Source organism: Lytechinus pictus, chromosome 15 (assembly GCF_037042905.1).
Source record: "Lytechinus pictus isolate F3 Inbred chromosome 15, Lp3.0, whole genome shotgun sequence".
NCBI classification, from domain to species: domain Eukaryota; kingdom Metazoa; phylum Echinodermata; class Echinoidea; order Temnopleuroida; family Toxopneustidae; genus Lytechinus; species Lytechinus pictus.
Genome location: NC_087259.1, coordinates 16459028 through 16472002, shown reverse-complemented (window position 1 = coordinate 16472002; position 12975 = coordinate 16459028). Strand labels below are relative to the sequence as shown.

Sequence of the window (12975 nt, the reverse complement as noted above, 5' to 3'; positions counted from 1 at the left end):
TTGTGTAATTACCAGCACTACCAAGGATATTGGAGTAGGATTTGTTTGGGTATCTGCGCGTATGTGAGAGTGTATGTGACTGCGAGTAAGATAACTTACATATACATAAGTTCACGTGCTTAGACGCGAATGTATATAATTCAATTATACTCTCATAAAATATTCGTAATAAAAATATGTGCAAACTAATCTATTTTAGCTTTTGGATAATCTTAATTAAGCATCACCAATACAACACAACTTCTTTTGAGATATATACTGTTTTGACATATATGTATTATTTTGAGATATATGTATTATTATACATTTTGAGATATATGTATTATTATACATTTTGAGATATATGTATTATTATACATTTTGAGATATATGTATTATATGTCTACATACTTTAAAAAAATGTTTGTAATAAAAATCTGCGTAAACTTAATTGATTTTAATAGCTATTGGATAATCCTAATTAAACATTACCGATGTAAAACATTTTCTTTTAAGATATACCTATATTTAGTAAATTGATCCAAATATATGCATGGTACATGTAAAGCCATTGTGTCTTTTACATCTTCAGATACCTGAAGAAGGCCGAACTAAATGGCCGAAAGCTTGTACGAATAAAAGTTGAAGAAATCCAGGCTACGTCTCTAGCTTCAATGCTTTTTGAGCTTCTTCGCCAATATATATATATATATATATATATATATATATATATGATCACTTTAATTTCATAGGGCGGTCAACTCTTATTGCCCCCCCCCCTTTCTGGCACGTGTACACTGCATTCTGCTCTGCTAGGCAAACCCTTCACTCGAGTTACGGGTCTGAATGTGCAGCCTACTCATGCCTTTACTGAAGGCCTTCTCGCGCAGCAAGTTTTGTATGTGCTAGTCTTTGCATGGAGACACACCCGTTGATCAAAGTTTCAATCAGGGTCTGTGCCTGCAGACTAGCACTCTGCATTGTACTTTGCTTTCTGCGTTATTTACACAACCTCAATGCAGTCGGATGTATTCAGTTAGGAAACCGGAAGCAAGTCCGAAAGCTGTTAATCACTGAGATCGAGGGCAGAACGATCAGGTACGGTGTTACCATACATAATTCACATGACGTGTATAGATTGCGTTTATCAGTAAACTACTTCAACGGTTGCAGATATTAACAAAAACTCAATATTTCTGAGAATTACATTACACTATATGTACTGCTTGATCATCGCTGCCTTTCAAACTGAACACTGCTTTGGGATGCAGGACATGGTTTAGCATATGAAACCAAACGGACTTGTGCTTCGAGGGACGTGATACGGAGGAGAAAATTCGTTTTGAAGCGAGATACACCACTATCAAGACATCAACATGGCAGGCCTTTTTGATGCACTGGGATTCAAATGCGATGAATGTGGGAATGATGATGGAGATGAGACACAAGGGTACAAAGTCGTTGAACAGCGTCATTTATGTCCAACTTGTGCCCGCAATCTGGCCAGCGCCATACTGGCTGATGCAGCACATAGATCTGTTAAGTGGCCGTGTCCGCAACATGAGCGGAAAGAAGTGGAACTGCTCTGCTCTGAATGCAAAGTGGCAGTGTGTCCAACTTGCGCATTGACTTCTCACCATGGTCACCGCATGCAAGACATCGAGAAATTCTTCATCGAGAAGAAAGAAACTATGGAAAGGGATGTTGAAAAGATTTCTGCAAAGCAAGTCGAAATGCAGAGCTTTCTGAACAAGGTAGAATGCTGCTCGCAAAAGATAGATGATCACCTCGAAGACATCAGAGCTAAGATATCCGTCACTTTCCAGACAAAGTCACAGGATCAGAAAGAGCGAAGAGATGTTCAACTAGTCAGGATTAAGACAGAGGCAGAAGAGCTAATCAGGCAGATCAACGAAAAGCGTGAAATGGAGCTTGCTGAAATGAATGAAGAATACAACAACGAACACGAAACACTGGTAAAAGACAGAGACGGTGTACTGGCAGAGCTAAACATTATTTCAGACAAGCTCAAGAAGATGACTTCAGACGCCAAGGTGTCCGCTGAGGCCACTAAAGATCAGTTAGAGAGCACAGCCGCACTTGCAAAATCCATCGTGGTTGATTGCGATGGGAAATCTTTCCATGAGAAGATCGCAGAGTTTCACGAAAAGGGTATGGACAACTTGCCACGTTTGGACCACGATCACGTGGATACGATCTCAAAGGTTGCGAGGAAGTTAGGTTTCAAGAGGATGGATGATGAACAAAGAATCGGTACCTTGACAGGACAGATGGCTTCCTATGAGGTAGAAAAGACAATGAAATTGTCTTCTGATATTCAAGAGCCGTTTCTTCTCGGATCGATCGATGAGCAAACATTGATCGTTCGGAACGGAAATGGATCAGGTCTGTACACGGTGAACATAGAGTCTAGATCTGTGGAAACGCTTCTGGGCGACAAGAAGACTCGGGGCATTTGGGATTTAGCTGTCTTTCCTGGCAAGGGTTTCGTATACAGTGATTACAATGCAGGCCTCCTTAAGATCTGTGACAGACAAGGGAATGTTTTAAGGTTTTTAGCTCTACCTGATGACGAAGCGCGGTTTGCGTTTCTAGCTGTAGACAGGAAGGGCAAACTCCTCGCTGCTAGCCACAATACCAGCAACATCCATGTGATTGACCCCCAGACAGGAGCACACCTCCGAACTATCGGTGAGGTCGACTGCAATCCAATGATGGGATGTGGGGTACTTAGCAATGGGGATATCATCATTCGCTCTGGAAACTCCGACATTACCAGAATCTTTCGAGCGACGGGAGAAATCAAGATGAGGTTCCCACTCGCTGATTGGAGCAGAAGGATTAATTTTCATATTGCTCCGGATGACATGATCTACGTGACATACCGTGAAAAATCGGATAAGTCATACATGGGATACGTTAGTCTCATGTCCTCTGCCGGTGACATGCGAAGAGATAAGGTCATCGAGTTTCCGACATCATACTTATATCGCTATCATCCAAGATGTGTTGTTCCTGTTCCCGGAACTGTTGTCGTCCTGAATGGCGACGTCGTTATCGTCTACAAAGAAACACCTGGAGTAAACGATCTTCGCTGACCAGACAAATAAATGAGAAAAAAAAATAATGGGAAGGAAATACTGGTCGACCGTGGATGTTTTTTATTGTTTTTTAAACAATTATTCCTTCATTGCCCAAATTAATAATATGTGCCAAATTGCTGGGAAATAGTCTTACGAATTTGACCTTCATGGAATTTAATGTTGAGGGCAAGGTGAAAACGGTCTTTATGAGATTTTATTTCGTTTTGAAAGAATACAAAACGAGCTAAAAGCAATTATGCGTCTATGAATGCGGATTATCTAGTGGTTAAGATTCTCGTCTTTCAATCTGAAGGACGTGGGTTCGATTCCAAGCCATGGCGTGTTTTCCTTCAGCAAGAAATTTATCCACATTGTGCTGCACTCAACCCAGGTGAGGTAAATGGGTACCGGCAGGAAGTAATTTCTCAAAAAGCTGTGCGCACCGGAATCGATAGACTAGCTTAGCCGGGGTAATATAGGAGCGCCTTGAGCACCTAGCAAGGTGGATACGTGCGCTATAATATAAGTCCTATATCATCATATCTCGAAGTGCATGTGATTATAGCAAATACATCAAATTTTTAACCCTGTGGGTATTCAAATTTCTTACTGTATGTGATGCATTGAAGAATAAACCTTTCCCATACTCTGAACGGTTTTCCCAGCCGAATATGTTTTAGCTGCCCATTATCATTATAATATTTTATTCTAATTTGTGAAGATATGAGATATATCTTTATGGTTCTAATACTACACTAACGGCAGTATTCGTGGTATTTTGGAGAAAATTGTCAGGTGTGCCTACTTTTTACCCTTTTCTGTAGAAATATCTCAAACGTAGAAACCGAGCATAAAGTAATATAAAAATAAAATAAGAACGTCACTGTCTCAACAATCCATCATGGTCCTGTAGTTTGGAATTCACTAACAGATGAAATACGCAATGCAAAAACACTTAATTTATTCAAAACCAAGTTCAAAAGATACCTTCTTGAGAAATACAGTGGCTGAATGATGTATAAATTATGTATAGCACTTGTATTATTATAATTATTGTAATATTATGTTAGGGCATGGCACTTTTTGATGTCTTGGTTCATTGTTTATGTGCATTTTTAAGTTATTTTGTTGTTAGAAATGTTTTTGCTATATCCCTGTTATTATTGCATTTTATATGTCACCTTTTCGTTTTAATAATGGGTCGGCCTAATTATAAGGATTTTTTTTCCTTTTTGGCTGCTACCCCTCAGTATGATTCTGAACCATAATGCAATTTTTAGACTGTCTTTTACACCGATTTGTATTTTAACTTTGTATTATATTTGTTTCTTATGCAAAGGTTTTACTGAGAGAATAAAACAATTTGAATTTGAATAAATCATCGAACAATAATTACCCTTCGAAAAATTAAAAATGACAGAATTTTAAAGTTTACTATCATCCCGGATGATTGCCAGAACAATATCTAGCATTGCTCATCTTTTTTATATTTTGTTATCGATTGTGGGGTCATGAACTTGATGGGGCGGGTGATTTCCATTCCTCGGCTGTTTTACTTTCTCTTTCTGTTCAAGTCCGGAAACACTGATTTTCATAAAAAGTACCATTTTAAGTAGTTTATAATGACTGTATGAAATTGTCGCATGGGTAAAATAATTCTTTATTTTTTGTTTACTTTATAATCATAATAGTCGCTTTTATCTAGAACAAAGTCATTTCTGACTAGAATATAATCACACATAAAATGACTAGATCACAGAGACGTATTCAGTCTACACCCATTTTTTTTCGACGAGTTTGTTTTAGGGGGATGTTTACCACGACAAAAAGTTTGTTCTAAAAATGCCAGAAAAAACACTGATATATACAAAAATATTGGTGGAGGTTTGAGCGAATTCCATCAAAGATTAAAGCAGCCGCCCAATATGTTATGTAACACAAAATACATAAATTTAATTTGTTTAATAAGTTTATGATGAATACATTTCTTTTTTTCTTTCGGATCTGTTGATATACTGCAGGCTCAATAAAGTAAATTTTCATTTTTTTTAGATAAAGGTTCATTAATTTTATATTACACGATACATGGGGAAGCTGCTCGCATATGACGTCACAAATAACGTCATGTTTTCCTTTACGTATATTTCAATATTCTTTCTATCCTAACTTTTTGAGGGGTACACATTTTACAAGCTTTGCTTTTCAGTGGACCCCTCTATTCTTCTCATGATATATGATTATATTGATTTAATTATATTGATTATATTGATTTAAATTTGACATGCATGTTAATTTATATTTGAATCACTTATTGAATATGTATATTATTTATTCAATGTTGAATTTTGTTCATGCTTTTAATTAAATTGAATTGATTTATCATGTAATTATTTTTATTATGTTGAAGAATGAAAAATAAATTGAATTGAATTGAATTAAAAAAAAGAATTCTTATAGAAATTTAATTTGATGGATTTTCCTCAGACCTTCACCCATATTTTTATTATTTTTGCTATTTTTACAATAAACTTATTGTCAGTGTGAACTTCCCATTTAAACGTAGTAAGATACATACTATCGCTTGAAATTTCGTCGTCATCGTTATACATGTTATACGTGTATCCTTGTTACGCCTCATGTAATTATCAGGTATATACACATGCTGGGATATTAAAAATGACGAGATGGATGATTTTCAATGTTAAAACGGTAGACTAGCTCAGCCGGGGTAATATGTGAGCGCCTTGATCACCTAGCAAGGTGGATACGTGCGCGATATAAATCCTATATTATTATCATTCATTATATTATATAAAATAAATAGAGCTCTAAAATATATCTCACCACGATCAGAAGAAGCTGATATTTGGTGCGATAATTAATGAATGCAGCATTCATCTCTTGACCTATTGGACGATCTAAATATTATCTTTGTATGTATGCAATAATGTAAATAATGTAAAAAAATAATTTTAATACTGTAAGTAAAAATTTCCTTTTTCACTCCTCTGTTATTCTTCATACGGAGTGTTAATGGGTGTGATATGATGGTAATTAGGGAGTAGTCAGTGTTTTTTTATATATATATCTCATCTCCTTTTGAAACTTACACAATCACGAAATTATAACGCTTTTTAATCGTCTGATGTAACTTTATAAAATATCAGTGAATCGAAACGTGTCTTCATTAAATCGATTTACCTCTACTTACGTGATATTATGTATAGTGATTTAGAAAAGGAAATGGAAGGAATGATGGCCATACAGTAACTTAGTAAAATAATTTTTTACATAGTTATACGTTAATCAGAAAATACAAATTTGGTACTATACATTTCAAGGTAATACACTTTTTGGCACAGTATATTTCAATAAATCTTGAATAATTTTTTTTGATGAAGTCGTAGATTTATTCTTTCTTTGGTATTTCAATTTTATGTGTGTAGATTCAGTCACTCATTCCCAAACATTTTTGTATTCTCACAAAATTGATCACAGATGAGGAGGTGTAGTCACATCTCAAGACCAAAAGAGGATCTGATTTTTTAGGAATTCAATTTTTTCATTACTTCTTTAAGAATAAAAAAGTGTGATATTGACATCATCCATTGAAAATAAAGAAGCAGTCTCAATATATTTATAAATATTTTCGATATTTGCTTACACGAGATTGGGGGATGGGGCCTAAACAGAAACAGAACCATCTCCAGATCAGCAGATGTGTCTTTCCAAACACATCGTGGACTTAAAAAAAACAACAACTGGGGTCAACGTGAAGTGCAACACCCTTACCATGGAGCTACCTTTTGGTTCGTAGAAATTATGACACCGCTGTGCATGAACAGAAAAGGATTCTGGATCTGGGTGTATAGGCATAGCTATACAAGTATATGAATGTTTTGACGAGCCAGAAAAGCTCATCTCCCATGCCAGTGTATTCTCTACAATCTGTGAAAGCCATAGAGGTTCCTGCATGGCAATTAGAGGCGACGTCCTTTCAAGTTTTATGCGGAAATAATTGCTGTTCTCTCTTTATTCGGATTTAATTGAAACGAAGGACAGGGTCGAAATGTTTGTCAAAGACCCCTCAACCTTTTCATTCATGGCAAATATTTAGAACTTCGTCTCGATCAGTTATGACACGAACAAGATCAACCAGATGAGAGCGACATCTAACATGTCTAATCTGAAGAAATTACAAGACACTGCTGGTAAGTAATCTGTACAGTTGTGAATTTTGTATGACATAAACTTTGTACGTAAATTTGAAAGGTGACTTTGGGGGACGGTACAATAAAGACTCACAGCTATTGTAACTTGTTGTAAACTAACTACAAACTTCCACGGAAACCTTGATTGTGAATGGCCACTGGGCCATGTAACCATGGTAGTTGCCATAATGGCATAACGATTACAATAGTTATACCGCGACGAAATGGAGCCCTGGACAGGATTCCATCTAGCTCCCTATTTTGTGCTCAATGTTTTAACAGATTCAGATCTGGAGCACATCCGGAAGATTATCGACCTTGCAACATATTTATACAATAGACCAGTTTGTAGTTCCATTCTGCACATGATCGGAAGAAGGTCATTTGAACTCAAACATGTCAAATGGCTGATGTCTTGATTCGGTTTATTAAAAATTTCCACAAAACAAGAGCCACAAGAGATGTTTGAGTACAATGAAATGTAACAATACATTGGCAAACTATTCAACATGAACAGTGTGCAATTAAGACATTAACAAATAACAATGTATGCAGATGCAATAAATAGGAGAAGTAAAAAAGGAAAATGAATTTGAAGTTGAAGTGATCCATATTGAATATCTGAATTAGACAAATTCAAAGGAAGCGTATACTATAGCAAACTATTGTATTACGTGATCTATATGGTTACACTTCGTAATTCCGAAATCCGAAAACGAAAAGGGATTCGTTAATCCGAAAATTTGTGGCGTTATTTCGAAGGTTCTTTAATCCGAAAACAAAATAGGGTTCGTTTTACCGAAGGTTCGTTAGTCGGAAAACGAAATAAGGTTGGTAATTCCGAAGTTTCGTTAGTCCGAAAACGAAATAAGGTTCATTAATCCGAAAAAATGAAATAATCTGTGGCGAAGCCGGGAAAACCGAAAGGGCAAGACTAGTGGTGTAGGAAATCTTTAATATTCTGACCAGAAACGGAACTTAGCTGTTAAGGACGAAATTTAGTGACTCATGAATAGGATACATATTAAACCAACCTGAAAACTGGACATTCTAAGAATTTTTTTATAACCAGAAAGAGGGTGAGTACCTTACTACATAATAACTGAGGCGAACGCGAAGTGCGAGCAAAAATTGTGATTTTCTAACCTAAAATGTATTATGTTATACTTCATAAAGATTATTCAATTTCGAAAAAGGGCACATTTCATTTTGAAAAAAGGACATTTTCCCTTTCCTAAAAAAAACCTTATCTAGAGGTTATTCACATGTGATCAACACACATTTCCCATCATTCTTAATCCATTCGCTTGGGCAGCAGTTGCTCAAACAAAATCAAAATTAAGATGCTTGATACAATACATGCTTTGGCCACAACATACACATGTATCGTCATCCGTTGAAACTATTATTGCATAAGATCTTGTTGTTTATTTGTTTACAACACCGTTTTTGTTACTGAAATACATATTTTCGGACTAACGAACCTTCGCATTAACGAACCGTATTGCGTTTTCGGACTAACGAACCTTCGGAATAACGACCCCTATTTCGTTTTCGGAGTAACGAACCTTCGAAATTACGAACCTTCGGAATAACGAAACTTCGGAATAACGAATATAACCCATCATACATCGCATTTGGTTTCTTCTAGCGATGTCAAAATCCACAAGACCCCCAACTGGACCGCATAGCAGCGATATGCAGCGATGTCGACCGCCCAGAGGAATCAATCGATGGTTCATCTTAGCCGGTCTGTTCATGGTGTCTTTTCTAGAATTAGGATCAACCAGGACACTTTCTTTACTTCTTGATGAATTTACATTTCAGTTTGATGTCAGTACTTCTTACATCGGGGCGATATATGGGTTCGTCTCAGGAATGCCGTATTTCTTAGGTATAAGGCAGTACCCTAAAATATGTGCTAACTAATCTTTTTAAAGATTCAAAGATCAGAGAGTGAGCCATTAGATAAGAGTTTGTCTCAATCATCCATCAGAGCTTTGATTCGAACGTTCCTGCGCCAATGAATCCACTGAAGAAGTACGAAAAGTTCGTTTAACCATATATTACGACTTAAAATAAAAATTAATCTGGAAATTGTAGGACCATTTTGATCTGATCTACAGGAATTGCGTTGACTCTATAGGCAAAATGTTTGTGGGCCTTTGAACACCAAATATGTGAGAGACACCTTCATCGATTCCATGATGACTCGGACCCCATGTCTGGGCATATCTTGAGGGAACTTCGGAAAGGTGTCTTCGGTTCTAGGACACCTCCGCCAGACGCATTGTCCTCCGTGGGAGTTAACCTCGTGGGAGTTGTCCTCCAGGGGAGGTGTCCTGTGGAGGACTTGTCCGCCAGGAGAGCTGTCCACCGGGGGAATCGTCAGATGGGAGTTGTCCTGATACTGTTATCTTCATCTAGGATCAAGCTTATAGTATTTTGTTATCCATTACCATATTTACGTGACTGATCTGTTTACATGGTTTAATTCCGATTAATCTATTTGGAACCGCTTTATACAATGTTTCATTTTGCCTTCATAGGATTGATCACTGTACATCTACTTCGCTACTTCTCGGTTTGACAGCTCACGATAGTTGGTGGTATATTGGCATCGGGAGGATTGATAGCTGCCTCGTTTACCACGTCGGCACCACAGATAACCGCAGCTTTGATCGCATACGGACGGTGAGTCAAAATACTTCCATTGTGAGATCGGGTGAAACTGTCGATTAGATTTGGTATGATCGGAAATTGGTATGAGAGCGTAAAGCTGGTGAAGGGATGATAATTATGATCACAATGTTCGACGTTATAGATAGCTTGATTGTCCTCCATTGGGACTTTTAAATACCTGAATCCATGCAGGCTACCTTGGGAAATTACGAAGTTTATAAGGTGATTCGAAGCCTGGGCATGCACGTCTTAACAGAAACGGTCGAAGGCAGACCTTGACGTAATTACTCATATCTGTAAAAATCAAATTACACACACATTAATTGAAGAAAGAAATCCTCCTCCTCCCCACCCCCTCTCTCTTTCTCTTAAACATATACAATTAAAGCACATAGAAACTCTTTAAGGACAAAGTTCAAGAAAGGTTAATGTACTCTCTCTCTCTCTTCTTGCTCACTCTTTTTTCTTCCCACCAACCAGTCTTCTTCAGGATTCATATTTAAACTTACTACTTTTTTTGGAGCCATGAAATACTCCTTACAGGTTAAGGATTTGTCTGCGTTATTTTGCCGACAACAAGCCCGGCTGATTATTTCGCTGATAAATTTGATCTCGCAATGGGAATCTTTGTTTCTGGAGGAAGTATTGGCGTGATGGTGATGCCTTTGCTGTTTGAAGCCATTATGGAATTATACGGATGGAGAGGGACTCTTCTGTTGTTAGGTGCGTTTAACACACAAATATCTTTATCGGCTCACTTTTAAAACCTCCCAAGAAGGTTCGTAAGAGAATGGACGGTCCATGCAGAATGGGGACGAATTCGAAGGACATTTAAACGTTACCCATAAAACAATTCGAATTGATATCGACAACATAAGCGAAGATGATCGAAATTCTCATTTTGATGTAGAAGAAGAAAACCCTGGTAAAACAGTATGTCATCCCGGTCGTGGTGAGCAGGACCTTGCGCTAGCTGATCAGGTGGGAAGAAAACATTTATCTAGTTCAAAATGCAGTACTAAAACTAACATCGACAGCGGCAGATCGACCGGGAAAGAGGGAGTCTCAACAATAGAAGCTCCTTGTCAATCAGATGAGGCAATTTTATCAAATAATACAGACCCCAATGTCAACAAGGAAATCGTCGCCGCGAAACAATGCTCTTGGAAGATAATTTCTTCGTCTGCAAGATTATTCAAAGAGCATCCTATCTTTATTATGCTCTGTTTTCACACATATTTCTTCATATTCACGTATGTCACCTGGCTTCCGTTCACCATCCCCAACGCTCAAGAAAAAGGCCTATCTGACCCTAGCCCTAGGGCTGCTCAGCTCTCAGTCGCCGGTGGAGTTGCCAACTTTCTGGGGCGATTGTCCTGTGGGGTCATCTCGTCCAGAAAGTTGGCAAGTATTGAAGGCTTGTATGTGATCGCGAATCTTCATCAGGGGCATTCTTTGTTAACTACGTAGCTGATACCCCTTTCATAAACCCATCCTCCAATTATCCGCCTAAGAGTAATGCGGATAATTCAATAAAAATTGCATTCACAACCTCCGAAAATAATCCGCACTATTTTTTTTACGAGCGCCCGACCTGAAAAAGGCGGATAATTGTCATGGCAACTGCACACACCCCGTCCGATGGGGTTGTGTTACGTTGGAAAAGGGTGACCTTGTGACCGCACCATGGCAATTATCCGCATTACTTTGGAAATGCGTTCATAAAGTCAAAATCTGGTCCCGATGCCGCTATTATGCGGATAATTGCAGCATCGAAATAATGCGGATAACTCTGGTCCCACTCCAATTTTACGACCAAATTATGCGGATATTATCCGCATAATTGGATTTATGAAAGGGGTATGAGTCTTTTTCGTTTCTGCTGATCCTTTCCTTGATATTCGGAATTTCGAACGGTTACAAGACTTCGGCTCAATTTTCCCTCGTTATGAATGCTGTTGGACAACAAAACTACAAGAAGGCTCTTGCTATAAAGTTTCTCGTTGGGAGCTCAGCCCATCCCACTGCTGGATTTATTGCAGGTGAGGTCAAGTGGCTGTTTCATAAAACTGTTTGTAAACACACGAACGACTTGACCATGTTCTTAGGTTTTAAGTCATCTACATAGGGATATATCATTTGGCACAGAAAAGGTCTCTAGTTGGGCGTAAAGTCCGGGTTATTGATCTAAAATCTTCGTCATTTTTTGAGACAATCTTTTGTTTTGCTTGTCTACCTGATTCCCCGGGGGCTGCCCCCAGGAGCACACCCGCTTCCCATGACCTTGTGTAAAATCACTCGTAACTTACGAGAAGCTTTATTAAACGCCAACCAGATTCTTTTTGAATTCCCAATTCCTCTTAAAGAAGATTAGATATGACCTCGTATAACTTAACACAGCAATATAAAAATATAAGTGAAAAAAAAAATATCCCTATCCTATAGTCATCCAGACCACCTCTACATGTTTTATGATTTCCCGATAATAATATGAACATAGGGCCTACATAACATTCATATTAATATCTTAACCATATTAACAAAAAATTATTTTGTTTAGTAAGCTCGATTCGTGAGAAGACGTGCCCGTTTTATAACATTCATAATGTTGTTTCAGTATATGAGAGGCGAATGGTACCTGTCAGTAAATGGCAGCATGAGTTAATGCCAAGGTAATAATGACAATGCTCTTCGGAATAGATTATATTTGTGTGGCGTCGCGCAAAAACCAGACTATTGGTGAGAGACAATGAATGCGCTAGGACGTCATTTAAATACGCGTGTCATCAAACTTTTGTCTGGCGCGCGTCGCGAGGAAAAACAAAACAAACAACCCGCGGGAAATTAAAAAAAATGTCAGGCGCATTTTTATTTTTCAGAACTGTGCATATCGGCTCGATATATTTGGTGGCGGGTTCGGATACATGTTGATTGAATTTAATTCCCTTGGCTGAAATCCATGAAGGTAAGTTAAATTATGTTGCAGATTGAGTTGTTTT

At 37.8% G+C, this 12975-nt stretch overlaps 1 protein-coding gene across 1 annotated transcript; it reads left to right on the top strand.

The window, feature by feature from the left end:
- The first annotated feature begins 1066 nt into the window (after positions 1–1066).
- Positions 1067–6433, top strand: LOC129278411 (uncharacterized). Its single transcript, XM_054914590.2, has one exon. It carries the CDS (start codon positions 1356–1358, stop codon positions 3096–3098), a length of 1743 nt encoding a protein of 580 aa, XP_054770565.2. The 5' UTR covers positions 1067–1355; the 3' UTR covers positions 3099–6433.
- Positions 6434–12975: the final 6542 nt, after the last annotated feature.

Excerpts from the sequence above, each read along its gene's own strand:
- LOC129278411 (XM_054914590.2), top strand. The coding sequence starts at position 1,356 with ATGGCAGGCCTTTTTGATGCACTGGGATTCAAATGCGATGAATGTGGG.